Source organism: Haliaeetus albicilla, chromosome 8, assembly GCF_947461875.1.
Source record: "Haliaeetus albicilla chromosome 8, bHalAlb1.1, whole genome shotgun sequence".
Lineage (NCBI taxonomy): Eukaryota > Metazoa > Chordata > Aves > Accipitriformes > Accipitridae > Haliaeetus > Haliaeetus albicilla.
The window spans coordinates 33,489,868-33,516,789 of NC_091490.1; the positions used below are offsets into that span (position 1 = coordinate 33,489,868).

General features: G+C 41.5%; 1 protein-coding gene across 12 annotated transcripts in view; it reads left to right on the forward strand.

Annotated features, from left to right (window-relative positions):
- Nucleotides 1-26,922, forward strand: part of RABGAP1L (RAB GTPase activating protein 1 like) — a 268,383-nt gene that overhangs the window by 235,452 nt on the left and 6,009 nt on the right. For 10 of the 12 annotated variants that reach the window (XM_069789624.1, XM_069789623.1, XM_069789631.1 and 7 more), the window contains 6 exons: nt 13,235-13,327; nt 20,810-20,920; nt 23,156-23,260; nt 24,503-24,586; nt 25,088-25,159; nt 26,418-26,615. In XM_069789624.1, the coding sequence (XP_069645725.1) occupies nt 13,235-13,327; nt 20,810-20,920; nt 23,156-23,260; nt 24,503-24,586; nt 25,088-25,159; nt 26,418-26,615 (663 nt within the window). Of the gene's footprint in view, nt 1-13,234; nt 13,328-13,609; nt 17,782-20,809; nt 20,921-23,155; nt 23,261-24,502; nt 24,587-25,087; nt 25,160-26,417; nt 26,616-26,922 lie in introns of those variants that run through there. The other 2 variants (XM_069789634.1, XM_069789632.1) reach the window with 2 other exon arrangements.

Below are 26,922 nucleotides of genomic sequence, written 5' to 3' on the forward strand. Positions count from 1 at the left end.
GCAGCTGCCTGTGCTCTCTTGTGCAAACTGAGGAGCTTGAGCTCTCAAACCTCCTGCTGCGAGGCATTTACACTCCACACAAAACAGCTCAGTGGCTCTGCTCCGCATCCTCTTCATTTTTTTTTTTTCCAAACTGCATCTCCCAGGACTAGATGCAGTATTCCAGTATTGGTGTCAGTGACGATCCAGGGTTAAAACTTCCCTAGTCATCTTGCTTTTTCCTACCCTTGTGCATCCCAGGGCTCCCATTAGCTGTTCTGCTGCAGCCTGACTCTGACAGCCGAGTTAACATTTTTCTCACTGAAAAGGTGGTCTGTAATTTCCTGCCCTTCTCCCTGTACCAGTGTTTGTTCCCAGGCTCACACCGCAATGTATGGCCTCCTGAGCAGTGCCGATGCAGCTACTTGTGGGGCTCTGTTATGAGTGCTACCAAGGCAATTAAAAACTTTAAAAAAAAAATAACATTAGCGTATTTTTGAAGGATTATTTTGGTCAGCTTGCCATCGAGCAGTGAGGCGGGAGGGAGAGGGCTGTGGAGGAAGAGCTAGGTCTTGCGCAGCCAATGGCAGGCTGCTTCCACAGCATGTGCCTCCCATTCCCCCATCCCCCGTTCTTCCCAGAGAGCAGAAAAGTTTCCCAACTTTTGGAAAAGTCCAAATAGTGCTTTCTGGGGACTGATCCCATCTCTTCATGGGGTTCAAGCACAGCTGGAGGTCTACTGCTCCATGCTGTAGTTAAGCCCTGCGTACGTTTGGTCTGGAGTCGGCACAGTGGTGTGTTTCATTTGAGTAAGATATTTCCAGGAATTCAAATATATGTGTGCAATTTTCTGGTCCTCCTTCTTGTTCTTTACTGCTCTTTCTATCCATGTGTCATCTGCAGATTTTATTAGCAGGACTGTTTCAATTCCAGGCCACTGATGTAATGTTTGATAGTGCTGGATCTTTTATGAGTCCCAGAAGATGCCCTTTAGAATGTCATTAACCAAAAATGAAAAATGTCATTGAATAATGATTCGCTTTGACAATGGCTTTTTGACCCATTTCCTAAGCTTTTTAATTCTTGCTTTATGGCTATCAGATACTCTTCTGGGGGTTTTGTTGGTTTTGGTTGGGTTTTTTTTTAATAAATCTATCAAGTGGTAGTGAATTCTGTGCTAGAGAAGACTTATAACTGTAAAGTTACTTTTATCAATCAGACCTGTAGGTAAAGAATAAAATGGGACCTACAGTTTATAAAATTATGTTGGTGTGGAACCAGCTACGTTCCTGCGCTAGTTATTGGCTGGATCCTTATCAGCTCTGCAGAGCGTTTGTGTGGGTTTCAGGTAACAAACCAAAGTCATCCAGATGGTTTGATTTGTGGTTCCTAAATACTGGTAATACAGGATTTTCTTTTGGTCTATGTGAATCTCTACTGTTTTAATGATTTACTAAAAATGAACATCAGCGGACCAGAGATCTCATCTGCTGGTTCTGTCAGTAATTCTGCTCTGCCTGAAAACCTGCAGCCTGGTTTCCAACAGAGCTGAGCTATTTTCTGGACAATTATGACTCGTCTGAATCATAATTATTTTTGAGCTCTAACTGTTAATGCATATGAACAATGCTTAGGAATCCTCTTGTTTCCAATATGCTCTAGAATCAAGTCCAGCCTAACAAAACTCAAGAAAGAATTTAAACTTTTTTTCTGCATTTAGTTTTAGTTATTATTTGTTCCTAATTAATAACCTATATTATTTTTCTGTTTATTTTCTCTTTTCTTCATGTTTGAAAGCATTTCTTCTTGCTGCCCTCTTACTGTCATTGGATCAAGAAAGAATTATTTAAGCAATGTCTCAAATAGACAATTTATAAATAAGAACAGAATCTTTGTGATTAAGCATTCAAAAGCGGGACATTTCAGTGTCTTGGAGCTTCCTCATTTTCTTCGTACAAAGAATTCTAGGAAAATTGATACAAATTTTTCTGGGCACTTCAGAAACTCTGTTTCTGTTTCTGTCGTCATTACAAGCCCATCTGGGAGAAGAAATTTGAAACACATTTCTAGACATTATTGGTTTATTAGGTCTTTAGTTTTAATGACCTTGAACGTGTTGGGTATCAGCATGAGCCTTTGCAATTAAAGAAGAGCAGGTGATGAATTACTTTGTAAGGCCATAGTTCAACATTTAAATGCAGAAATGGTTGAATTAGAATAAAGCAGCATTTAACTTACTTCTCTCCCCACAGGTGAGGTAGGTCAGGTGAGTTTGATACAGCCACTTCAAATCTGTTAGATACAGTAGTCAACCTACTAAGATGAAAAAGTGAAGTGGATCAAATGAAAGATCTTAAGTTCCTGAACTCCAAGCCTTCAGCTTTCTTACCTCACTTGTCTTTTCTTGTAGATGGCCATTAATATAATACATTACACCTTAGTAAGGCTGTATACAAACCCAAAAGCTTTGTGTGTAATCATAGCAAATGCAAAGTACATGTATTTATCGGTGTTCTGTCAGTGTCTCCATGATCAGTATGTTCGACTTTGAGAGGAGTGCTAAACTAGATGAAAGGCCAGTTTATCCTTTTATAGAAGCCTAATTTCTTAATTACTAGAAGATGGGTTAGAAAGTTTGTGCAGGTGAATGTGTTGGTTAAAAATATTCTGTCTTCATTGTCTACAACTATTTTCATTCTTTTTGAACCCCATTCTCAGAAGAATTTGGTATAAAGACAGTGCCAAGGTTGGAAAATATGTTTCAGTGTTTTTTATCTTGTTCAGTTTGTGCTTTCATGCACCATTCAATATGCACCTTTTTTCTTTATTGCTTCCGTGTAGCTGTGTCAACATGAACTCACCAAAAAGAAAAAGAGAAAAGCCACCTATGTTGACTGGAGTGCTGGTTATGCCGGTCACTGATGTTTTAAAGTTGTAAGCTTGACTTTTGTGCTAAGAAAAATCCAGATGGTTTGATTTCAGAGTAGCATGTTAGCTGTGCCAAGACAAAGCTCAGTGTGTATACAAAGCATTGTACTTTTGCTGGAAGGTGGAGTCACCAAAGTAATCCCAAATTATGATATGGTACAAGTAAGATATCATATTTGTTTGTTCTTTACCTTGGAGATCACAGAAGCTAAGTGCATAGGCAAGAGCAAGCACACAGAGATGGCCCACACTTAGGTTGAGCTTCCAGAACAGGTCAGGCAACACTGGAACAGGATAACCGGAATTCAGTTATCCCAAAACTGAGGGTCTCGTTCTTTCCATGGCCAGAGGAACAGGAAACAGAATAGAGAGACCTGGAACAGGGGGCTTGCTGCTTCTCTGCTGCTGCTGGTACCAGAGGGTGAAAATGGTGGGAGCCAGATGTTGCTGCTAATATTAACTGTCTTCCTTTTCCACAAGAAGTGGCTGTTCTCCCTCTGTGGGAGCTCTTTCTCTTGTAGAGCTCTCTTCAGTGGCAGCAGCAGCAGCAGCTTGGCTTTCCAGCTGAAGTTGGCAGCACGGCCACATTTCATCTTCTGCCTTCAGCCCCTCCTGCCTGATGCAAACTCCTTGCTTTTGTCAGTGCTTAAGATGCTCTTGGGATTTTCCCTCTAGATGATAAAGTAGAAAGTCTCAAGTTCATTGGTAATTGATTAGCCCGACAGGGTCTCAGCTAGACATAATGGATGAGCACAGGTCTCCGCACAGGTGAAGTGGCAAACTCAGCCAGTAGTGCTGGGGGTGGTGGAGGAACTATGGCTGGGGCAGTGGAAACAGCAGAAGGTTTAAAAAAGCAAAAAGCAGCCTCGTATATACAGGTTTGCGAATCGATACGCCCGCTTTATATCTCTTGGGGCTGGCATGCAGTGCTGCTGTGCATTCCCGTCCCCAGGGATGCTCTCCAGCAGCTGCTTACACTACATTAATGGCTGACTAGTGCTTTCAAACTCTCCTGCCCTGCCCTTCCTCCAGTTACCTGCCAGCTCCATGCCAAGGCCTTCTGCACGTACCACAGAGGCTGAAAGGTGCAAATATGGCAAAACCTGAAGCCTCATTAAAGGCATAGAGGAAACCACCTCGGCAGATGAAGGATTAGAGAGATAACAGAGCAGGGCAAGGATTAGTTATCGCACTAAAATGCTGTACCATGCTTCAGTGAGCGTTTCTGATTCCTTGGAAGTTGGACACTGTCCCACTTGTATTTTCAAAATGCTGATCATTTAATGTGCGGCTTTAAAGATTTTTATTTTATTTTATTTTAGGGTTTTAGCAGTTGTGTTTATGGAGCTGGGCAAGGAGAAAAAAGGCAAGGCTTTTGAGAAGGTGTGGTAAAAGATGTGTTAGTTGCTGAAATACAGATAAAAGTATTTGATATAGCAGAAGGGATTGTGGAGCCCTGAATGTAAGTATATAATGGTTCAGCTTTAATATAGAAAAGCTATGTATTTTCTGCTAGTGGAGTAATGCACTAAAAAGTAATTGCTCTTAGTGACTTGTGGGTTTGAAATATTTATAAAAGTAATGAAATGTGTTTTAGCATCAAGGACCTCACTACACATCAGAGAAGCCTGACAGTGATTTTAAAGATGCAAATTTAAAGTGTGACAGCATTGCAATTTTCTTGACACTGTGACATAGAATTGATCTAAAATAATATTAACACATAGAACGCGAGGTTCTTTACTGATGAATATAGCTTACCTGGGCATATGGTTCGGAGTTGTGATCTAGCACCCATCCTCCATCTCAGGAAGCAGATTTTTTTTTCATCTGGTGCTGGGGATGGAGTGTGACAGGAGACAAGATGTGACTTGAGAACTCGACAGAGTCAGAATCTAGTCTGACAGACAGCTAGTTTCACCAGTCTTGTGGCAGGTTTCAGAAGAGGTATTCAGCTGGGGGCTTATTAGCTGAAAGCTGTGGACTCTGTGGACTAAATATGTTCAATGTGACAGGTTTTACAGCCTTGATGAGACCAATATTTTGAACCTGGTTACTGACCAGTTGCAAGCCTTGTGTCAGCAATTTCCCATAATTGTGATTGTGGGATAGGTCTGTGTTAGTTACAGGGTAAACAAGGTTGGAAAGTAAACCCTAACACAGTGTAGCTAGGAGAGGTTGTTTCTTTGCTAAGTGATGCAAGAAAATCACTGGGGACTTTTTCCTGAATTTCTGATTCTGTTATCACAGGGATGGCAGTGAAGACTGCACTTGTCTTCCTGCTTGCCCTTCTCTTCTATTGCTGTGATGTGCCAAGAAATACGACCATAGCTCTAAAATTGATGTGGGCGGCTCTAAATCAGAATGAATGATGTACCTCAAAGTGGGGCAGAGCTGACGGTCTGATTTTGCACAGTCACCAAGGATACATGTAAAACCTTTAGTACCAAAAGATGTATGTAAGACACAGAAAATCGTTTGGAACTGTTACGTTATGAGGTACAAACCAATGAATAAATTCTGTGATGGAAAAACTGCTGCTGTTCATAATAACTGTGTTTTATAGAGCAGGGCCTTGTCCCAGATGGATGGTCAGAGTGTCAGTTTCCCCAATTATCTGATCCTAATCTGTGTCCTCAAGATATATAGGTAGTTTCATTTACCCTATATAGTCTTTTGTAGCAGATATCTCATTGTTCAGGCATTCTTTAAGTTATGTTGGATAATAGAAATTACCTGTACACATATATTTTCCATCCAGAATGTTTCAAATATTGGTATCCTTAACCATAGTATCCCTGTTGACCAGAGCCAATTTAAATGCAAAATGGGTGCTTGCTGACAAAGTGGATATAGCCATTTCATTTCTCGGTGTGCATCTCAATGCTAAAGCCCTTATCTGTGCGCAAGAGGAAGCACTTTTTGTCTGGGTGAGCTGCTAGACATCAGCTGCAAGTATATAAACTAATCAGCCACTTCCAAGCACTGCTTTTAAGCCACTCAGGGTGTGTCTTTTTTTTTTTTTTTTCCCTAAAACAAATAGAATTGAAGTGGATAATAAGCCCTGCATATCTCAAAGTGAAAATGAATTTTTGAAGAGGAGTGTTTTGAAGAATCTCTGCCACAAGGCAGAACATCCTTTCCTTGAGCTGTTTTTTGGTTGGTTGGTTGTGGTTTTTTTAATGCAGATTCCCCTGCAGTCAATATATGTGCCTCTCAAACCTCTCAAACACAAGCACTGTGGTGAGTGCAAAAGTACACGCTGGTTTTCAGAGCTACAGTTGAGGGAATCTGAATTTCGTTCTCTTTACCCGTGTTGCTGCTGGATTGCTGTACAGTGAGGCTTATTGAATATCTCTCGGTCTCAGAATCCTCTTTTAACTTAGTTAACTGTATTGCTAACTGAGCCTAACTAAGCAGATCTTTAAACAGCAGGGCTATGGAAGAATAATATGTTATGCCAGGTTCAGCAGGTTTAGATGAATGGAAATAACATTGTAGAGATTAAAATCTGACAAAAGGATCTGGTGTTGGAAATCATCCAGTGTCACTGACTGAGGCCGCTGCCATTTTGAATCACAGTAAACTATGCAAGGGCTTTGTAAATTTTGCAACCTGCCTTTCCCCTTTTTATAAATTCCTGTGGAGGTTTCAGTTGCAATCAAGATGTTTTGATAAGGGACCTGTGGAAGATTTAAATAAAAATTCACAGCAAAGCTTGGTTTCCTTTGCCTCCAGCCAGCTTTCAAATTGGATGTGTTATCCTGAAGATTCTCTGCAGGAGGTCTTACACCTACAGAGCTGGCAAGGAGGTGACTTGCAGAAGGAGGAAAACCCTCACCCTGCAAGGAAGGGGTACTTAGGTGTGCCAGTGTGGAGCAAGCTGCTTTGCTGATACAAAAAGAGCATTTCTGTCAGTTCTTTTTTCCAAACACGAGGTGGAGGGAGACGCTGTTCTGCAGCAGGCATTCAGACAGGCACGCATTGAGCAGACGATCTCTCCAACACAGTGTACGTTTCCAAGGAATTTGAGGGAACATCTCCTTCCTGCCAGTGGAGATGATAAAATTGCATCTGACATTCGGGGCTTTTATTGTGCTGCATGCAACTTGCGAGCTTGAGCGGAATAACAGCACTGTGGACCCACCTTTATCCGCTGCGATGAGAAATGGCTAATCAGCCCAAGCACCTCAGGCTTTGTGCTGCAAGCTTGCCCAAAGCCAGGCTGTGTTGAGGATAATGCTAGAATCCGATGGTGGCTGAGAGGCTGCTTCACAAAAACTTTTTGATTGTATTGCCCCCAAACCAGCAGTTAGATGATGTTTAATGAAATTTGTGGTGTGTTTTAGAGCGGGGGATGTCTGGGTCCTGAATGCAATGCTGTAGCTAGGTAAAACGCTGATGAGGGCTGTTCCACTTGATTTCAGATCTGCCGTGAAACAGCTTGTTATCAGCAAGCCCTTCACCGCACGGTGACAAAAGGAGAAATAGGCATTCTTCAAGCTGTGCTCCAGCTTGTGAATTTTCTTTAGGTAGCAGCTGATCGTAATCCCTACATTTTTTTCTGTAAATGAATGCTGCAGATTTTCTTCTCTGTACTCTACCTAGCACAAATAGAGTTCTGTGAGAAATTATGTTTTGCCCTTTTTCCTCTCAGACTTAAGGCTTGTGGCTAATATTTCATTGGAGATACAGTTGTTCAGATTTTATTGCATAATATCTAAATATGACATCCCACTCACCCCCTTTAAAGTCTAATCCAAGAGATGAGTCTGTTGTGTCAACATGTTACTGTGGGTTTTGTTCTTTCTTTTCCATCACTGCATCCTCCCAAAAGAAAAATGAATTGCTTATCTACTTCTGAATCTTATTGCCAGTGACAGACATTGCAAGATAGTTCTTCATGCCTTTTGGCAACTGCATTTTAAGAAAAGGACGGTACAGTTCTGCATAGCAATGACTGCACAGACCAGTAGAGCACTGAGTTAGTTTCTTCGTATGTTTTTGTTACATTAAAGCCTTAATTTGGTCTAATGAAGTGTTTAAATAGAGCCATATTATCCTTCCTTGAGCCTGATTTAGTTGTCTCTTGAATATGAAGTAGTAACTAGACGAAATTGATACTACAGCTTCGAGTGTGAACTAAGACGATGCATGTGATCTGAAATTTGTTGTCGCTAATCTGCTGAGGTTCTGTTCAAAGCTTACAGTCTTCATGTGACACATTTTGCAGAACCAAGCATCGTTTTGAAATTAACTTGCTTTTAATATTGTTTTAAATCATAACATGAAGAAAATTAAGGAAGCACAAGCGTAACTTGGATCTCCTCAAGAGGGGCACACGTAACAGTGGTTTGTGAGAGCCTCTTGCAGCCAGTACTCCTGGCTGTGTGCAACGGCTGAGCCAAGTCTGGGTGAGCTCAGGCTGAGCTCAGGCTGGTCCTGCCACCTCTGAGCCGTGCCCCCAGGCATCACGTGTGCTTGGAAATGGTTCTGCTTTGCAGCAGTGGGAAGATCCCGGGCTTATCATGGGGATCACAGCCTGAGCTGTGTGAGATGGATGGATAAAAGGGAAGCTGGGCTGCAGCCAGCGTCTGTGGTTGCTATCAGTGCTCACCCAAAGCAAGCTTGGCAGTCTCCTACATCAGTCATCAGCACAGAGTGTAACCCTGCCTTTGGAGGGATGCAAGGCCCCTGCCTCAATCTTGAAATACCAAGCAAATCCGTCGCCAGTGAAACAGAAAATGAAGTCGCCTGCTTCAAAGAATGGGAAAGGAAAGCATTGCGTGTTTTCTTAATTGGCTTTTTTTTTTTTTTTTTTCCTTCCACATTGAGTTGAGAACTAGAGGGGAAAAAATAAGAGTGCAGAGATCATGGAATACTGGCTACATGGTTAGTGTGATGGAACAATATATTTTTGGAGTGTTTATGCAGTGCTAGATACAGAAAAGAAGTGGGGATCTGGGAGAGAGATACTCTGCTCAGTCTGGCATTGTGGCGGTGCTGGAAATTAGAAATCAGGTAATAGGATTTTTCTGTCTGGATCAGCCTCTGGCTGTCTTTTCAATATGTTCAGGAAATCACTTTACATCTCTGCTTCCATTTCCTTGGCTGTCAAATGAACATAATGATAACTACCTCCTCTGAGTGCTCATGCTTCATTAGAGCAATAAAACATTTTGGAGGAAGGAGTCATAGGTGTGTGATTTATTAATCCAGCAAGGTCAGGCTGAAGTGTCTGTAAACAGCTAAAGAAATTGCAGAATGAGGGAAAGGTTTCCTGGAGCTGAGTGGATGCCGATGCTCGGCACGCTGCCCTTGCGCAGGATTGCCAGAGAAGGTGAAGCAGATCTTTCCAACCCTGTCTGAACAGGGGGGCAGCTAAAAACAAAAGTATTTTTGTTTCTCACCTGCCACGTATCACCTCACTGCAGTGAGTCCTTTGAGCATTCAGTGCACTAGTCTGTTGGTTATTTTCAGAAAGACATTTTGCTTGTTCAGTTCTTCTGAGTGGATTTTTATTAACATCCTCTGTGTGGCTTTTTCTCTACGTACTACTAGTTGTGACATAATTTTACACTTGAACACAATAAAATAAAACGAGTCAAGGAGATAAGATACTGAGATAAACAGATGAGCCATGTTTATAAACCATAAGAGTCTCCTAAATTTGATAATCATCAGTTCTAGCCAATATAGCCCATGGTGCTAAAGAAAGAAGAAATCAGTATTGCAAAAGCTTTTACAGAAAATTGATGAGCGCACTTTGTTCAGGAGCAATCCGTGAAGATTGAAGCATAGCACTATGCACTTCCTTATGAAAGGGCTTACAGAGAAGTCCCTTGTTGAATTCACAGACCATTTCAGGGAATTAAACTGGGGAATATGGAAATGGTCTTTTAAATATTTTTGTTTGTTTGTTTATCAGTGCATACCCAGAAGAATGTGCTGTAATAAATTATTGAACTCCTTTGAGTAATGTGTCTGAATAGACAATAACAGTGAAGCATAGTCCCTGCCAAAGTTATTAAGCGTACCTGCTCAAGTTTATATTTTATGGGATAAGTGGATTAGTATGGACTGGTTTTCTAATAGGAATTCCCCCCCCATCCCCAACCCTTAAGACAGACTGTCTCTCTGTTTAAGTACTACTGTCCAGTTAAGACAAGGTTGTAGCATAAGTAGATAGTAACATGCATAAGTCACGATATTCTTTGAACAAGCACGGAAGCTGTTTTCTGTGTCACAACATACTCCCTTACACCCTGATGCTTACATTTTTTTGTGATTTGATCCCTGTTTCAGGTATTACTTACTGTTAACATTGGTAAGAAAGTGATGCCATGCTCTTTGCTTGCTGGTGAGCATACCAGGCATGCCCCTTATCCCAGGCCACAGCTGCAGCGTTCATGGATAGCTCCCATAGTGGTGAAAGAGGGACCTTACCCCTCATACAGCCACAGAGAACCTACACGTGGTCCTACTCACAGCTATGAATTAAAATTTAAGAAAGTAAAGAAGAACATATAGGTGGGCATGGCTGGTGGGAAGAGTTACCAGGCATTAAGAAATGATTGTGAATTGTCAGCAAGTGGAAACGGGGACTCTGAAGAGAGCAGAGTTAAATGAAGCAGTTGACTCTTGTTCTCCCCTGCTTATCACATGGTTTTTAATGTGGCATGTTCAGATTAGTTTCTGGTGTTGTCGAGGCAGATGATTAAGTGCCAGATAGACTCTGGACAAGTTAAATTCTGCCTCATCTCAATGGAGGATACGAGGTGAAACCAGAGAAATAAGGCTGCTCTCAGGCAGCTTAAAAAAATTAACATTTAAAAAACGAGTGAGGAGAGCTGCACGCCACTGGTGGCTGCATGTGAGGTTGTGTTACCAAGAAGCAGCAGTCATCTCTTCATGTACAGGCTCAGCCTGGTGAGGGGCAGCTGTGGCACACTGCTCAGCATAGGCATTTGGGTCACAGCGGTGCTTTATATCCCATTTGCTCTCTCATTAAGAGTTACTTACTTACCTTTATACTGCATTTTGCCTGTATCTCCTGGATTATAGAGAGAACTATGATTTTTGTTTACGAGTAATTTAAGCAAATCTCGTGGTTAAAGCGAAAAGGAGGATGCTGCTCCAGGCAGCTGTAAAGGTGAAGCCATTGGTGGATCACTGTGGTGGTCAGTGGAGGCAGTCCCCAACACCCAGTGCCAGGCTGAGGCATACAGCACCACTTATGGAAGCACTGGGGAACTGTTGGAGGGGAAAGGATTGCGACTGTGCAATTTTTACCTTTGCTTTCCACTCTTTTCTCCCTACTTACACACACAAAAATCTATCTTACATCTCCTGTTCCTTTAGACGGCAGGATTCCTACTGAAATATTCATGCAGCTGCGTGAATGGGAGGCTTGTCTCTCTGTCTATGTAGTGAGACTTTGTTCTTATGTGTACTTTAAAGGCTTTAATGAGAAGCATCAAGAATCAGGAAAACCTTTGGTTGAACGGATCATCTTCTAAGTTACACCTATTGCACCTTTTTGCCATACTGCACCACAATGTCTCCCTCATATTTATCTTCATTTTCTGCTGGTTACGTATCAGAGCACAAAACTCCATGATGGCACAGGAGAACTGGGTTTGGAGGGTGTCCTTGTAACACCCCAGCCTGGGAGCCTTGATCTGGTTCTCTGAATAAGATCCCAGTAAGCATCGTGGAAGGAGGGACTAGATCAGGCTTTGGATGTGTGATTGGTTCGCTTCATTTCGAGTACTACTTTGAAATGATTTCTTGTTCTTGAATATTAAGTAGCCTCAACAGTTTCAAGTTGCAGCTAAGACAAAACGGGCTGGGTTTGCATCTTGAGTGTTGCTCAGTTGAAATGTAAAAAAGCATCTCCGATTTAGTAATTTTCATTTCATTGTGTTCTGCACTATTAAGTGTCATCAAAGTGAAATTCTCTTGTATGTTTGTCCAAAGTGCCTCATCTTTGCAAAGTGCTTTCTCTTTGCTTTCTTTGGGGGGCATTGGTTTAAGATTTCAACAGTAACTGTGGGCATTAGTGCTGCTTTATTAGTGCTCCCTGTGCACTGTGCTTCGCAGATCATGGGTTTCACATTTTCTACCTGTACCTCCCAGAGGCCTCTGCAGCAGCACCGAGCACTTGCTTGGTCCCTTCCTGTACTGCAGAGGAGGGAGGTATTGGGCCAAAAACCAATAAAGGGAAAACAACACCAAAACTACATGTAAACACATATCTCTGCTTATTGGCAGTGATTTCTTGCCCTAAGGCAAGGTGACAGTGGCATGTCCTCACACCAGGAGTCAGCTAGACACAATCAATATGGGCAAGAGGAACAGCTAGATACATAACAGATCCAGGAAAAGCATATGTTTGCAAGTCATGATGGTACATAGCATTAGGGATCTCTCTGGCTGCCAGCAGATGAACCGACACTTAGCAGGGCCAGCTTCTTGTTGTTGTACGGTGGGGACAGAGTAATGCTATCAAAGGTCTCCAGAGAGAGATGGGATCGCTCATACGGCATCATGTACCCAATTAAAGGGTGAAAGTAAAGCAGAGGATCTCTATGCTTTCTTTAAAAGAACACAGGTGTTCTTTGTTTACCTTGTTTTAAGTTGAAGCTGTGTTTTCCCAGAATCAAGCTGTCTGGGATTTGACCTTTCTGCATGGTTGTTTACCGAATTTGCTTGTGTAGTCGCCTCACTGTTTCCCTGCTGCGGCTGGAAGCGAGCACTGCAGCGTCTCCACCTCTGCCTAGGAGGAGTCTGATGCCAGACTTCATGAGGGCATTGGTCACAAACTAGAATTTAGACATTAAGACTCTTTCAGCAATAAAAACCATGACTCGGATCTCCCCCAGGGAATTGTCCAGTCCTTTTGTATGAACACTCCTTTCTTCTAATCTCACTTTTAACTCTTTTCTTGCTACGGCATTGTTTTGGTGAATCAAACATATCAAAGCGTATTTTCCTCTTCCCTGTTCTCTCACTCCTGTTGTTCATGCTTTTTTATTTCTTGTTACTCTTATCAAAATGTCTCCACTTCACTCTTGTTTTCCTTTAAATATTTGAATAATTAACAGCAATAGGGACAGAAAGATTTCTGTTGATGTGAACTGTGTTGGTAAGTGTTTGACATGGCTTGCTGAGTAGGGAAAGGGGGGCAACGGAGAGCAACTTCATTCAGCAATGGGTTTCCAGCACTTCCTTGGCTCTTCCTTGGCATTTGCAAGGAGAGCTTTCAGACAGCCATTCCGGTGTTCTTCTAATCTTTAAATGCATGTTTTCCAAATCTATTCCACAGGTGCCAACAAAAAAGCTGAAGAAATATGAGAGAGAGTACCAAACAATGCGAGAGAGTCAGCTGCAGCAGGAAGATCCTATGGACAGATACAAGGTACGGGAGATGCTATATGGGAACCTGTTTCATTGGCTTAATCCTGTGGGGAGTGACCCGGTTCCAGCAGTTAAGCAGAGGTGCATGTACCGCGCTCACCTCTCTGGGATATGCTGATGCAGACCTTAGGGAAGTTAAGTGGTAGGTGAAACTTATCCCTTTTCTTGAACAAGCACTTTGAACGCTTGGACTTGGTGTTTTTTTTCCAGGAATATTTCAGTCACAATTTGTAACTCTCAAGACATCTGCAAGTAGCCACATATAATATTTTTCTTCTTTCAGTTTATATGTTTGTAGGTAACTCTCCTGCTGTTGCACTTTTACGGGAGATCTTCATGAGACGCAGAAACAAAGGGTGATTCTCAGCTACAGACACAAAAAGGAGAAAATACACATTGTTCTAGCACAAGCTGTGTGCAGTGGCATCCACAGAGACTTTTGGAAGATGAACTCTTCCTTGACTGATATGATCCTTGTTACTCATCTCTGTTTATACCAAGCGTTAGTAACTTTTTGTTAATATAATGCTTAGTACAGTGGCACCCAGAACTCTCCTGGGGTCCCAAGGTACTACTGTAGTAGAATTAATAGTAATAAATATCCTGCTTTAAAGCAGCAGAGAAAAAAAGGTTCAGTTATTAATATGATAGCTTGATAGTTCACCAAAAAAGTATAGTTCTTTAATTTTGGATCAGCATTGCTTATCTTTCCAATGTATTTGCTTTTATTGTCACTGCTACATTCTGTTGCCATAGATTTTTGTGTGATGGAGGCTCTGCCTCTTGGCATATACTTCACTTACTTAGTGTTCAGGATCCATTTATTGCTTACCCTGTTTTAGAAAATCCAGTTTTCTTTAGGTGAAGCTGCCAGAGCTGAAGCACTTTACTGCCCATTGCCCAGGTTATCTGGGAAGTGACATTGCTTACATATACCTGTACTGTTTTCTTGCTGTTCTTCACTGTGCCTTAATATGTTAAAGTGACATTGCAGTTGGTATGGAGTCTACCAGGAGCGATAGTAAATAATCATACAGGGTGCAACAGGTTTACATGGTCTGTGAACGTAAGACAAGTGCAGCATGTTCAGAAAACCACAGTATAAAAATCTGTAGTGAGAGACTATGCCATAATTCATAAATGTGACAAGGTAGAGTTACAGGTACAGAGAAAGTAAAATGACTTTTTAAAAAAACCAACTATTTATCTGTGAAAAATTATGTTTTGAGCATAGTTCTTTTGATGTCAAAGTGTGTAGATTTTATTGCTTGTGAGAACTGGGACTGCTGTAGCAGCTGAGAGCCAGTAGTGAGTATGACCTATTTAGAAAAGAACACAGCTTGCTGTTGATTAACTTAAGTATTTTTCCAGTGGTTCACTTATAGTACTGTGGAATTAAAATAATACTTAGAAAACAAATACGGCTTCTTTAAAGCTCTGTGGAAGCATATTAACTAGTTAATCTTGGGCAATGGACGGTAAAGAACATTATCCCCAAGCTGCAAATGAGGATCTAGAAAGTGACTCTGGCCACTGTTTATGTGAGTCACTGTCACAGTCAAGATCACAGCCTGGGGTTTTGGCTTGCATGTTTGAAACTCACTGTGTGATTTTTTTATGAAGCTAGATTGAGTCTGATCCTCTTAGCGATGCTGTGATTAGAGAGTCCCCATAACTGGTTAGCTGCATATTAAGTTCAAAGTTCGGACGCATTCTTCAGCTGATGGGTGTCATGAAGAAATGCTTGTAAGTGCTCTCTGTTCCTTGTCTTGCTTGTTTGATTTTATTAACGCATCAAGCTGAGGTTGGTAGGAGTCGACATTTCAAGAGTGTTTCCAAAGGGCAGCAAGAAACGCAAGCTCTGTGGTCCTCACAGGCAGAAAGTGGGGAGCCAACTTTGCTTGTCCCTTAAATTATTGCTCTGCAGCCCATGTGTTTAGAAATGCATTTCATTTTGGCACCATCGGTGCTAGACTTTGCCCACCTGGGCTTGATTTGGGGAAGGACTGAGTCCACGCTGCTGAAAAGCCAGTATTGCCTCTGAGCGCAGCGTTGCTGTTGGTCCCCTCTGGCCTCGTGCACTCTCTGTGTGGGCTGTGCCCTAAAAGCCTACATCGTGGTAGTTTTTACAGTTTCTTTTCCCAGAACAAAACAAGTTTTTGGTTTACTGCCCAGGAAGGGGATGTTTCCTGAATGGGATCGCTGGAGTGGAGAACCCTGCAGAATATTCCTCTTACAGGTCAAGAAGGAAACTGGCTTTCAGTCTGTTGATAGTTTTTAGTTATCGTCGTTAAGAGTTTTTGTTGCTTGCAGTGTGTTACAATTTTTATTACCAATAGAGATTTGTTAGGACCACAGAGACATGGGCACTTCTGAGTTGCAATGATGAAGGATGTCTTGAGTAAGACACCTGCCGGTGACCTGGCCCTTGGTGGAAATGGCTTGATGGACTGTTGAGAAAGTAGGAGCTAGGCCGTGTGTGGCACTGGGGTGGGAGCAGCTGCCGCGATGGCAGTGGGGCCCCTGCTGCTCTGCTGTCTCCTCCTGGTCCATCCCTGATGCGCTGCGAGCGGTGCAGAGGGAACTCACGGGAGCTGATGCAGCTCCCGCGTGCGGGTCTGACTTTCACCCCAGCGTCCAGGGGACACCAGGAGTGAACCAGAGCAGTGCGAGGGTGCAGCATGCTGCTTCTTCCTCTCGTCGCCCGCGCTCGGGTCCTAAAGGTGTTCCCCAGCACAGGAACAGTGGGGCTGAGCAGCCCCCTGCGAATCGCCGGGAGAGAGATGCTTCCTGCCTGAGGGTATGTCCAGACAGGGCACTCCTCCAGTCCCACCGACCCCAAACTCTCCAGAGGCTCCAGAAGAGGGCTGTTTTTGCAACGTCTGGCCTGCCATTAACCAGTCACATTTTCTTGACAGGTTAAATTCATGTGCTACAATGAGCTGTGTTACATGCCACAGGAGTTCCTGCCCAGCTCTTATTTTACATGTTGATTGTGATTTGACTTATCAAAAGAACAGTATTAAACAGTGCCATTATTTTTGGTGTTTGTTTTCTTCTGTATTTGCAAGTATTATTTAGGAAAAGTGTATTCTTTTATGGACACTTTTCCACTTTTATTTTCCATTGCTTATAACAAATTATCACTCACATTTTTGTCAGATTTTTAAAAGGTGCAAAAGTAAATATATTCTAAATTGCTGTTTGTCACCGAATTTCATGACTTTTGGTTAAAATAAATTACAAATTGCCTGTAGAAGTCAGGAAGAAAAGTGAGTTGCATGTGCAGAAAAAATAGCAATATAGTTCAGATTGATATTTTTCTATATATTCTGTGGGGTTTTTCTGTGTTTGACAACACCTCATGTAACAGGGTTTTGGTTGACCTGATGAGAAATTGCTGGAGTTGGGCTTGGGACTTCTTGATTTAAAATAAAGAGGATATAACCATACAAAGAAGGGCTGGAGTTTTGCAAGCAGACCCTTCTTGTGCACACAGTTCTGTTCTGAGGGTAGAAACGCCTTTTCCTCTGTGGACCTTGTTGTGCAACAGAGAAGTTGTCTGTCTGAATAAATGTGTAATTTGGACATAATGGCCTTTTGCGTGTTTGAAGTGGAAGCAAAAATTAATACACTGGTCATTTTTATTCAGAGTCATGGTAACTGAATGGTAACCGTTGTGAGGAAAAACATAAGATAACTCTTGATGTGGATCATTGTTTCTTTGTGTTTTTTTAAAAAAAAAGTGTGCTGGGGCACTTTTGGGAATGCTTCTTCTGAGTCAACAAACAGAAAACACAAAGCACCTCCAGGAGCCTCTATGTTGCTTCCCATGAGAGGTTTTCCTAGATAGCTTGCTGTAAAAGCATTTTGGGTTTCTAGACAGAGCTTCACAGGGTTTTCCTTCAGAGCTCCTCTGCCATCAAGAGCCCTTTCTGATGGGCTTATGAAGACTTCCATTTGTTCACATCCAGAAAAGTGAATTTTAATCAGTGTTTTCATTCCACCATTGAGAATCTGTTCATGCCCAAAGATCTGGGGTTTGGGTGTTAGCTCATCAGAAAATGTGACACTGAATTGCTTAACAAGGTTTGTGACTCTTTATGCCCTGCTTGAGTAGCAGCACAGAGAGCATGCATCATCACCACTAATCTTGTCAGGAATTGCTCCTTGGTGCTGGCTGGAAGGGAGCAGAGGGTGGAGTTCAGCCTTTCAGTCTTCCTGAGCTGAGGCTTGCCTACTGCTTTCAAATTTACCACCTTCTTTCCGTCCAGTGTGTGATGGAAGCTGGAGTATAGCCTCTTTAAAACTCAGAACCAAAATCCCACTGAAGAATCAGCAACTTTTTTCTTTTTTTGGCTGTCTTTGTTGGTATTAAAAATTATTTTATATCCTGTTTTCACTGTCTTTACACCAATGGTTGAAAGCAGTATTTGGTCTGTGACTTTACAGGAGGTAAGTTTATTTGTGTTTGTATGTATCAGCAGTGTTTGTCCCTTTTGGAAATGCAGTATCCTCCTTTTAAAAGCTAACCAGAGTCCACCAGAGTGCCTTTTGTAACTGGAACGAGGAATCTGGGAAAGAGGAATCTCTTATTTTACTGATCATAAAAACTGAGCAATGCCGAAGAGAATAGTCAGTAAATTGTTAGTGGTGTGTAGAGAAAAGGCAGGAAGCTGTCTGTTTACACCAAGGACAACTAGCAGGTCTGACAAGTTGGCTTATGCCAGGTTACAAAATGCTCTCTGTGATGTAAGTCCTGCTGTAACGAACCAGCTCCATCCACTGAACTTTATGCCATTGCGAATGGTATTTTATAAAACCCTGTAAATATTTCAGAGCCATTGAAAATAGTTGGCTACATATGAAAAGTGCTATTTGCTATTTTTGTCTTTACTGTGTAACATTAAGTTTTATTTAGACTTAAGCAGATTAAGAGTTTCCTCCTCAGGAAGGAGGCAGTTTTTCACTGCTAGATCTGGGGGGAGGAGCTGGAAAAGACAAACCATCTAATCGTGCATACTGCCCTGTGTGGAGGAAGAGTAAAGGTAGCCTAATAAGAGACTTTCAGCTGGAGATTAAAAGTATGGTGAACAAGATAAAAAAATCTCTTAGCTATTGACTGGATGTCCAAGGTAAGAGATCTTTAAGTTACTAACAACGTGCCATGTAGATTCTAGTTTAAGAGGAGGATAGCGCATTTCCAACTATGTAGCTTGCTTACCCACTTGTCTGTGAATGCAAAGCAGGAACTTCGAACTTCACATTGTGCAGCTTGCTTTGCGGACACTGAAGCTTTTGGCAAAAGCATAGCAAAAATGTTAAAGCAAACTTCTTTCTGGTTTATTTTATGGAAGTCTTAAGAATTTGCAGATTTCTCCCTCTAAGCAACATCCCTATGAAAAGGTATTGGTGCTGCAGCACCTGGCAGCAATACCGTCCTGATCTGGTCCCAGTTTTTTAGGTGAACTCAAGTCACTTTCTGACAGCTGCTTGCTGGCAGAGCTGTGTCTATAAAAATCAACATTTCCAAGATGGTCTGAACAAAACACAGAAATAAAGATACATTAGAGCATTATTATTGTTGTTGTTATTATTATTGAGACATTAGAGCATTATTATTATTATCATCATCATCATCATCATTAAAGACTGCAATTTGGTTTCCCACTTTAAAGTTTATATTATCCTTACAGAAGAATTTTTACTTTTAAAAATTCCTTGTCCCAAACAGAATACAGTGCAATTCAAATAAAAAAGATCCCCAAAGTTATGCGTCTTTTAGCAGTGGTTATTTTAACTGTGTTAAACAAAAGTATTTTACTTACAGTTTCTGTAACAAAACAAGTTATTTAAAGTACAGTCTTTTGGAAAGGAAACACTTACTTTCCTGTACAGGGCAGTGCATGGTCTAGTTGCACAATAGGGTCACATTAAGGGGGGATAGAGTATTTGCAGAGGTTCTGCTTCCTGCCACAAAGGAAGCTCCCACACAGAAGAGACTTTTTTAGCATCCTCTTAGAGCTGTAGTTGTCCTTTTTTGTTTAAGACAAGCATGCAAAATCTTCTTGCAACAGAAATGAAAATTGCAGTTTCACGGTAGTGAGTTCGGAAAGAAAAAAAAAATTTGAGCGCAGCTGGTGAGCAGGAGGAAGTGAAGACAACTGAATAATGTGCTTATGCAAAGAAATCACATTCTGTAGGAATGCATTCACTGAACAACTCTTGGAAATTTTTTGCTGTGTTAAATGCTAATATTTATTCACTTTTACTGTTTTTTCTTGGAGAACATAAGTTACCTTTCAAGTGAGCACAGGTTCTTTTTGAAATCTCAGCATACAGGTTATTGTTCCTCCACCTATGAGTTTCCATATGAACCTGGTATTTTTCCTTGAGTTTCCATAGCGCACAGATTCCCTTTGCAGTCTCTTTTGGTATGAAAGATACACAATCATTGTGTGACTGAAGGCCGGCACATTTTTTGAGGAGGGCATATCTATCTGTCCCACCTTGCTGTGTTCTTCCAAAGATGAAGATGTATATTTTCTGCGGACTCCTGGAAGCCCACTGACCCACAGACGTCTTTTGAATATGATTCTGTTTCTCAGCCCTAGAACAGTCACTGAAACTGATTTTTAAAAAAACATGAATTACTACTGTTCATCCTTGTCCTGTGTACTTACCTTCTCTAGTTAGTGCTCTACATAGTTGTTTCTGCCTGTGTGGAGGGGGTAGGGAGTGCAGTGCAGCGAGGACCAGGGCCTGCGGTCTCAAAGTTCTGTATTTTGTGTTGCTGTGTATTGCCTGCCAAACAGGTTCTGGGCCTGTGTTCAGGGAGTGAGGTCCCCTCTCCATCTGACACTTTTTCTCAGCAGGTGTCCTGGAAAATGTGCATTGTTGTCACCGGCACAAGTTACAGAGAAAGTGCACAAATGGTGATACAGGTTATACGAGCTGTAGGGAGTTCCCTGCTGAATGCTGTTCTTTACCAGTCCCACAGAAGATGGGAAGTTGGCACTACATCATCTACAAAATGGACTATTTTTATGGATTCCTGCAGACAAAATTTTGTAAAATGGCGCAGGGCAGCTTTCTAGTTTCAACTGGAAACATTCTTATTATAAGTATCTCTTAATTGGTCCCTGTTCACTGCTGCTGGGTGGGATGTTATCTGCCTCATTTCTTTTGATGATGAGCAAGCAGAAACCAAGAGCTTTTGTGGAGAGGATGGTGTTTACTTTTGACAGAGAAACCCTACAATCAGTGTGTCACTTACGCGACACAGACATAACCATTGGGATTTAAGTGGAATCGCTGCATTTGCACTGCTGGCTTAATTCACTGTTGTTACCCAGAGCAGCAGTCCTGTCTTAATGTGCACTCTTGCCTTCTTGGTGTTTTACACACACAATATACTTGCTTATTGCTCTTTAATATTGATAAGGATTAACTTCCTTTTCTGGCTGTTCCTTTCTTTCTGCAGAGGGAAAACCGCAGGCTCCAAGAAGCAAGCATGCGGCTGGAGCAGGAGAACGATGACCTTGCCCATGAGCTTGTAACAAGCAAAATTGCCTTACGGAATGACCTGGACCAGGTAATGCTAACACAGATGGGTCCAGCTCAGGCTCGGCAACACCAATTTTAGGAGCCCTGCTTTGTGCTCAAGTGAAAGCATGAACACAACATTAAAAATATAATTATTTGTGCCTTTATTTTCCTAACAACCTCACTCCTAGTTGCAATCAGAAGGCTGGATTTCCATGTGCATGCAACTGTAGACATTCACAGTGGTGTCTTGCCAACACTGACTGTACCTTCTCTGTTGTGGATTGTTTTAGAAAATGTAAGCCATAACCTTTAGGCAGATACCAAAGAACGAACATTTACTTGAGAAAGCTATCACATACTCTTCAAAAGACTTAATTTCAAGGCCAGTTGCTTTGCATAATGTCTACCACTTTATGTGGATCAGTACAGCCAACAAAATTCAGTGATAATGAAGTGGCATGGCACCAAAAATTAGAAGGGCTCCTGGGTGTCCATTGATAACTGCTTTTGTTTCCCATGAAGACTGGAATGTAGAGGGCAGCAGCATTCAGAGCCCTTTATCTCAGAGATGACTGTCATAGAACTACACATTAAACCCTCCTTTTTCTGGAGTGTTTTATGTAGTATTGATAAATGCCGTAACAGCTATTATTAAGGTACTAAATACAGGAGAGCCATACTCCACACCTCCTGATTAGTGCCTTGCTCAGAGGGCTGTAGTGGCTCTTATAATGTAAAATCTTTTCCTGCAAGGGCCTCTCAATTTGATTTCCCATAGGTGCTCTATCTTCCCCAGGAATAGCTGTACATAAAGCAGCTTTATGTGTGTTGCTGCCTGTGCTTGTTTTTTCTCAAGTATTGTGACAAGGCTGCCAAGCACATACCTTTGCCAGTCCCATTCCTTGCTCTCCTGCATTTTAGCAGTCTTTCTGTAGATGAGAACGGCTCCGTGAAGTTTTCCCACACCCTACCTCAGTTCACTGGCACTGAGAGAAAAACTTTGTGCTACTGCACTCCTCATCTCCAAGGACAGGTGATACCATACACCACTGCAGCTGCTTGGAGAACCTGGAATGAACACATAAAAGGAGGAAAGATCTGTAGTTCCTTCAAAGCATATCTTAAACAGGTCTTTCATCAAAAAAATCCTTGTAATCACTGAGTTCTTTTGTTCTAAGATGTCAATCTTACCAATTTCACGTTCTTTCACTGCTTGTTTTCCTTTCTCCCATACAGTCATATACACACTAAGCAATGCAGGAATCTTCAATCCGTGTCTTCAGTTGTGGCCCTGGTGGAGCTGCTTCTGCTACCCACAGTTGCCACTAACACCCTCATTAATAATTAACACTGTGGCAGACAGATAAGCTAATACCACCAGCAGTGGTAGAAAACCAAACTGCATCTCAGAGAGACAAGTTCTGTACTGTTATTTGTTGTTTACAATGCCATTTTCCCTCTTGTATTTTCAGCAAACTAAGTATTATTTCACCACAACCCTTGCCTGTTCTAGCACCTAGTTACTGAACAGAAGGAGTGGTGTGATGCAGTGTGCATCTCCCAGCTGGGGAGGTCAACAGAATATATCCAGACATTGAGAAATATGTTTCTCTCCTGGTGATCGGTGAGGATAATGCTCACAAAACCAAAGCATTCCTAGTATGTTTCACCATAAGCTCGGCCTTTCAAAGAAAGGAGAAAATTAATATTCTCCAGTACACACACAGTATCAAGTTTCTCCAGGTAATACTTATTTGCACTGATAAACAAACAATTTTATCTGGTGGTCCCCTTTGTCTCTTTTATACTCGTCTTTGCCTGGACACTTTGTAAGATTCAGTGCAGGCACTGGATGTTTTCTACAATATCTAGTTTCCCCACTTACAGATACAAAAATGGAATGAGTTATCTGAAGTTACGCAGGAGCTAAATCATGCTGCCCCCGCCTAGATTAATATTGTTCCCAACAAAAATATTCTATACATCACTGTTTGTATTACGTTTGTATTAGGACATAGTATCTATGCTTACTTGCTATCTGGGCATAAGTAAACATTTGGCAAAAGGGTCCTCTTGCACAGTTGTTGAAACACGGTGAAATAAATTCGAAAATAGCTACTTGAAAAGTGAATTTCATACAAAAAATAGGTTAGGTGAGCCATCAGAGGGCAGGAAAAGGCAACGCTAGAACCTGAATCTGCAGTATTTCTGAGATGTATATACCAATACATTTGTATTGGCACAGATAACATCTGTTTTACACCACCTTTTCTAATTCTAGGCTGAAGACAAAGCGGATGTTTTGAACAAGGAACTTCTCCTGACCAAACAGAAGCTAGTGGAGACTGAGGAAGAGAAACGGAAGCAGGAAGAGGAAACTGCTCAGGTAAGGCATTCTCCAACTTTTCCCATTTAGCAAGCAAATGCAAGCAAAAGGATATGCAGAGAAGCATGAATGCGTTGCAATTGCAGAAAGAATTTTGTCTTTAAAATGCAGTCACAATTAAAAATTTACAGTGCCAGGGTAAATGTTTTTTTAAAAAAGTATGGGGTTTAGTGTTTTCCTTTACTTGAGTTCTGAATGTTCAGTTTTCCATACCTTATCCCCTTCCCAGTACTGTAGTAATCATTTTCACTGGCGGTGCGCAGTCGCAACTAAGGAGACATGATCAGGCCTCTTTTATTTACCTAAACAAGGAGCTGGAGGAAGTGTTGCCTTATAAGAGGCCATTCTGGATTCAGCTGCTGGTTCACTGAAATAAAGCTGTGAATGTTCCTGTCTGAAGCTAGAACCAACAGCAGAACAGAGTTGGGGGTTGGGAGAATTTTGCTGGCTAGACCTGGCCTCAGACTCATTTGAGAAATGTTCAGTCTTAGTTCTTTTAATCCTACATATCTAACATGCTGAATACTGACACACATGAAACTGTTTCAAAAGTGATACCCTGATTTTTATGTTAGCCGTTTGACAATAGTGACTACAGCAATCAAACTGGAATTCTTTGTGTGTCTCTAAAATGGAGGTTGCCACGTTCTGTTTGCTATAAAAAGGCAGTGGAGGCCTTTTTCCTACTGAGAGGGCTCTTAAAGGTTAGTGGTTCCAACTGGTGGAGGAATGAGTTAGCTGTATTTTAATGCAGCGCCACAGACCAGAACAGGTTTTTTTCTCCTGTTACGGAGATGAGAGTGATAGTGCTGAGAGATTCTTCTTCCTTTTCCATCGCCAAACAAACAAATAATCTGTCTGTCCAAACCTGCTGTGACAGTGTGCAGAAAAACAAAAACAAAATCAGTAAAACCCACTTAATAGTAATGCTCTTGTTTTGTATTCTGTGGACCACACTGTACCACCATTTAATGCAGAGAAAGAGAATTACCCTACAGAATTCTCTAAGTGGGGATACACTGTATCACAGTATACACATTTGGTTATAACTGAACATAGTAAGTATTTGTATTCTGAATAAATCAGACACTTGTCTGAAGAACTGTAATTTGGTAAGAAGCAGCTGTAGGACTGTTGTAAACACGTCAAGACTTTGAGAGAACAATCCAAGAACAATTTTGAGAGAACAATTTTGAGAACTTTTTTCAGTGTGCTGTGTAACTTCTCTCCTTCAATTCCTAGCTGAAGGAAGTCTTCAGGAAGCAGCTAGAGAAGGCAGAATCTGAGATCAAGAAAACCACAGCCATTATTGCAGAGTATAAACAGGTACTGTTACAGAGACACTTTCTCATGTTTCTTCTTTCAACCTGTTCTGAGCGCTGAATTTTCAGAGTTGCAGATCACGCCCTTTCAATAAGATACACTACGTTTCAGGCTTTCAGAGAGCAACCATTGTAATTTGTCATAAATCTTTTTATGGTTTTCCTAATAGCTCCTAATTTAGGGAATCGGGAATAACCTGTCTTTTAGCTAATTTTAGTACTGTAGGGTGAATGCTTCTTTACTCTGTGACATAATGCAGTATAAACATTATAAACCAATTCATCCATAAAATGTTCCGGTCTCCGTGTTCAGGTTCTGTATTGAATACTGCCTTTTTTTTTCAATCTCATTATCAGCAGCAGTGGATTTGGTAAGGGGGAATGCATGTACCTGAGTGAGGTAGAATTTAAGAAATGTTGGCTCTAACAAAAATCATTGTTAAAAAGCACAGGTTATATTTTAGTACAGTAAACTTTAGCTAAGAGATTGCTTTCTCTGCTCCAGATTTGTTCCCAGCTGAGTACCAGGCTGGAAAAACAACAAGCGGCCAGTAAAGATGAACTGGAAGTTGTGAAGGTGAGAATGATGCCTCAACATATGGGATGTTCCTAATGCAAGTATTGCTAAATGCCAGGGATACAGAACAAAACGTGAATTGAAGTTTAATGTAACAGCAGCGGCGTTCACCCAGCTGCACTGATGGCCCCACATGCATTTTTCATCAGATGTAAACAATGAAAGGGTTTATTTCCCTTCACGGTTCTTTATCTTATATCAGGCAGGGTGGAACTCTCAAACTGAAGTGCATATAGTACTCCAGTGTGCACAGTGGAGGGGTCGGAAATGGCCAAACTGGACAGTGTTTATATTTGGGGTTCTGTAATTTAAGCAGAGTTGGTTTAAGTAATTGGCACAGCTTGGGCCATCCCCAGAATTTCCATAGCAGTTCATCTCCCTCCTCGAAACCCCCTTACCAGGAACATCTGGGCTAGAGATAAATGTTTCCTGATCAGGTAATAATTCCATCCCTCTGCTTTGTCACTACTGAGCGGGCAGAATTATTTTCCCTCTGCAATAGCTTCTACTTGTCTCTTTAGTACTCAAGCTGAACCTGATTTATTGCATTTTAGTGACGTTTTTATGTTATTGATAAAAAAAAATTCTAGGATTGACATTCCTATAATCTTCTGAAATAGCTCAATATCCCATTTTAGTTTGTGCGAGCCACGCCAGCTGTGCTACATCTTCAGCCATGAGCAACTGGTTCACCTTCCCAGGTAGCACGAGAACCTCACTGCTGCGTGTCAGGCATCGCTGGCAAAAAGGGCCATCCCCTATGATGTTAAACAAGCACCAACAGGACAATATTGGCCCTTGCAGTGAGCACAGACTGCTCGCTTGCTTCTGGAAATATGGAAAAGCTACCTGGCATTCTTTAAAATGTCACAATCTGTGTTAATTTGGTCAAGTGCTTTTATGGAAGACGAAAAGTCCCTAGAGTGTAATTTACTCTTCTGAATTGTGCTGGCATAAATACTGCAAAATATTAGAAAGCTTTGGTAGCAAGAGGGCTTGAGTAATTCTGATCGAGGAGCAAAGTCTCTGTGCTTAGACAGAGCATGCTAAGTAGATTTTAGGAATTTTTATACTGGTTAATATACCCTTGAAATTGTTCATGAACTTCTCAAATTCTTTTCATGTCAAATATGAAAGCTGCAGTATTGGGTAGTTCGAGATTGCTGACTGGAAGGCAGTCTAACATAAAAATGGCTCTTCCAGGAAGCAAGGCAACTTCAGTAACATGGATTAAAAATGAGCTTTCTGGGTATTTCAGGGTAAAGTGATGGCCTGCAAACACTGCAGTGAGATTTTCAGTAAGGAGGGGGCACTGAAGCTGCCTGCTCTAAGCATGGAGAATAAAGGCATAGAAGTAGATGATGAGAAGGATGCACTGAAGAAGCAGCTGAGAGAGATGGAGCTGGAACTCGCACAGACCAAACTGCAGCTTGTGGAAGCCAAGTGTAAAATTCAGGTATGTGGAATCCAAGTACAGCAGGGCAGTCTCCTTAACCTTGTTGTGCTCAGTCCAAAATAATTCTGAATCATGCAAAGAAATTGTTCCTAAAGGGAGCATGTACCTGTACTGCTGTATATCTGTGAACTTCCAGAACGATTTTCTGTCTTTAAAAAAAAAAAAAGAAGAGAAGAGAGGATTTATTTGTACATCTAAATATCTTCTGCTGTTTCAGCAATTTCAATCTGTCTTCTCTCCCCAGTGCCTGGGAGGTTGCAAGGAAAGTGCTGGATTGCAGGGACTGAGTTTGAGGATGCTTTTTTGT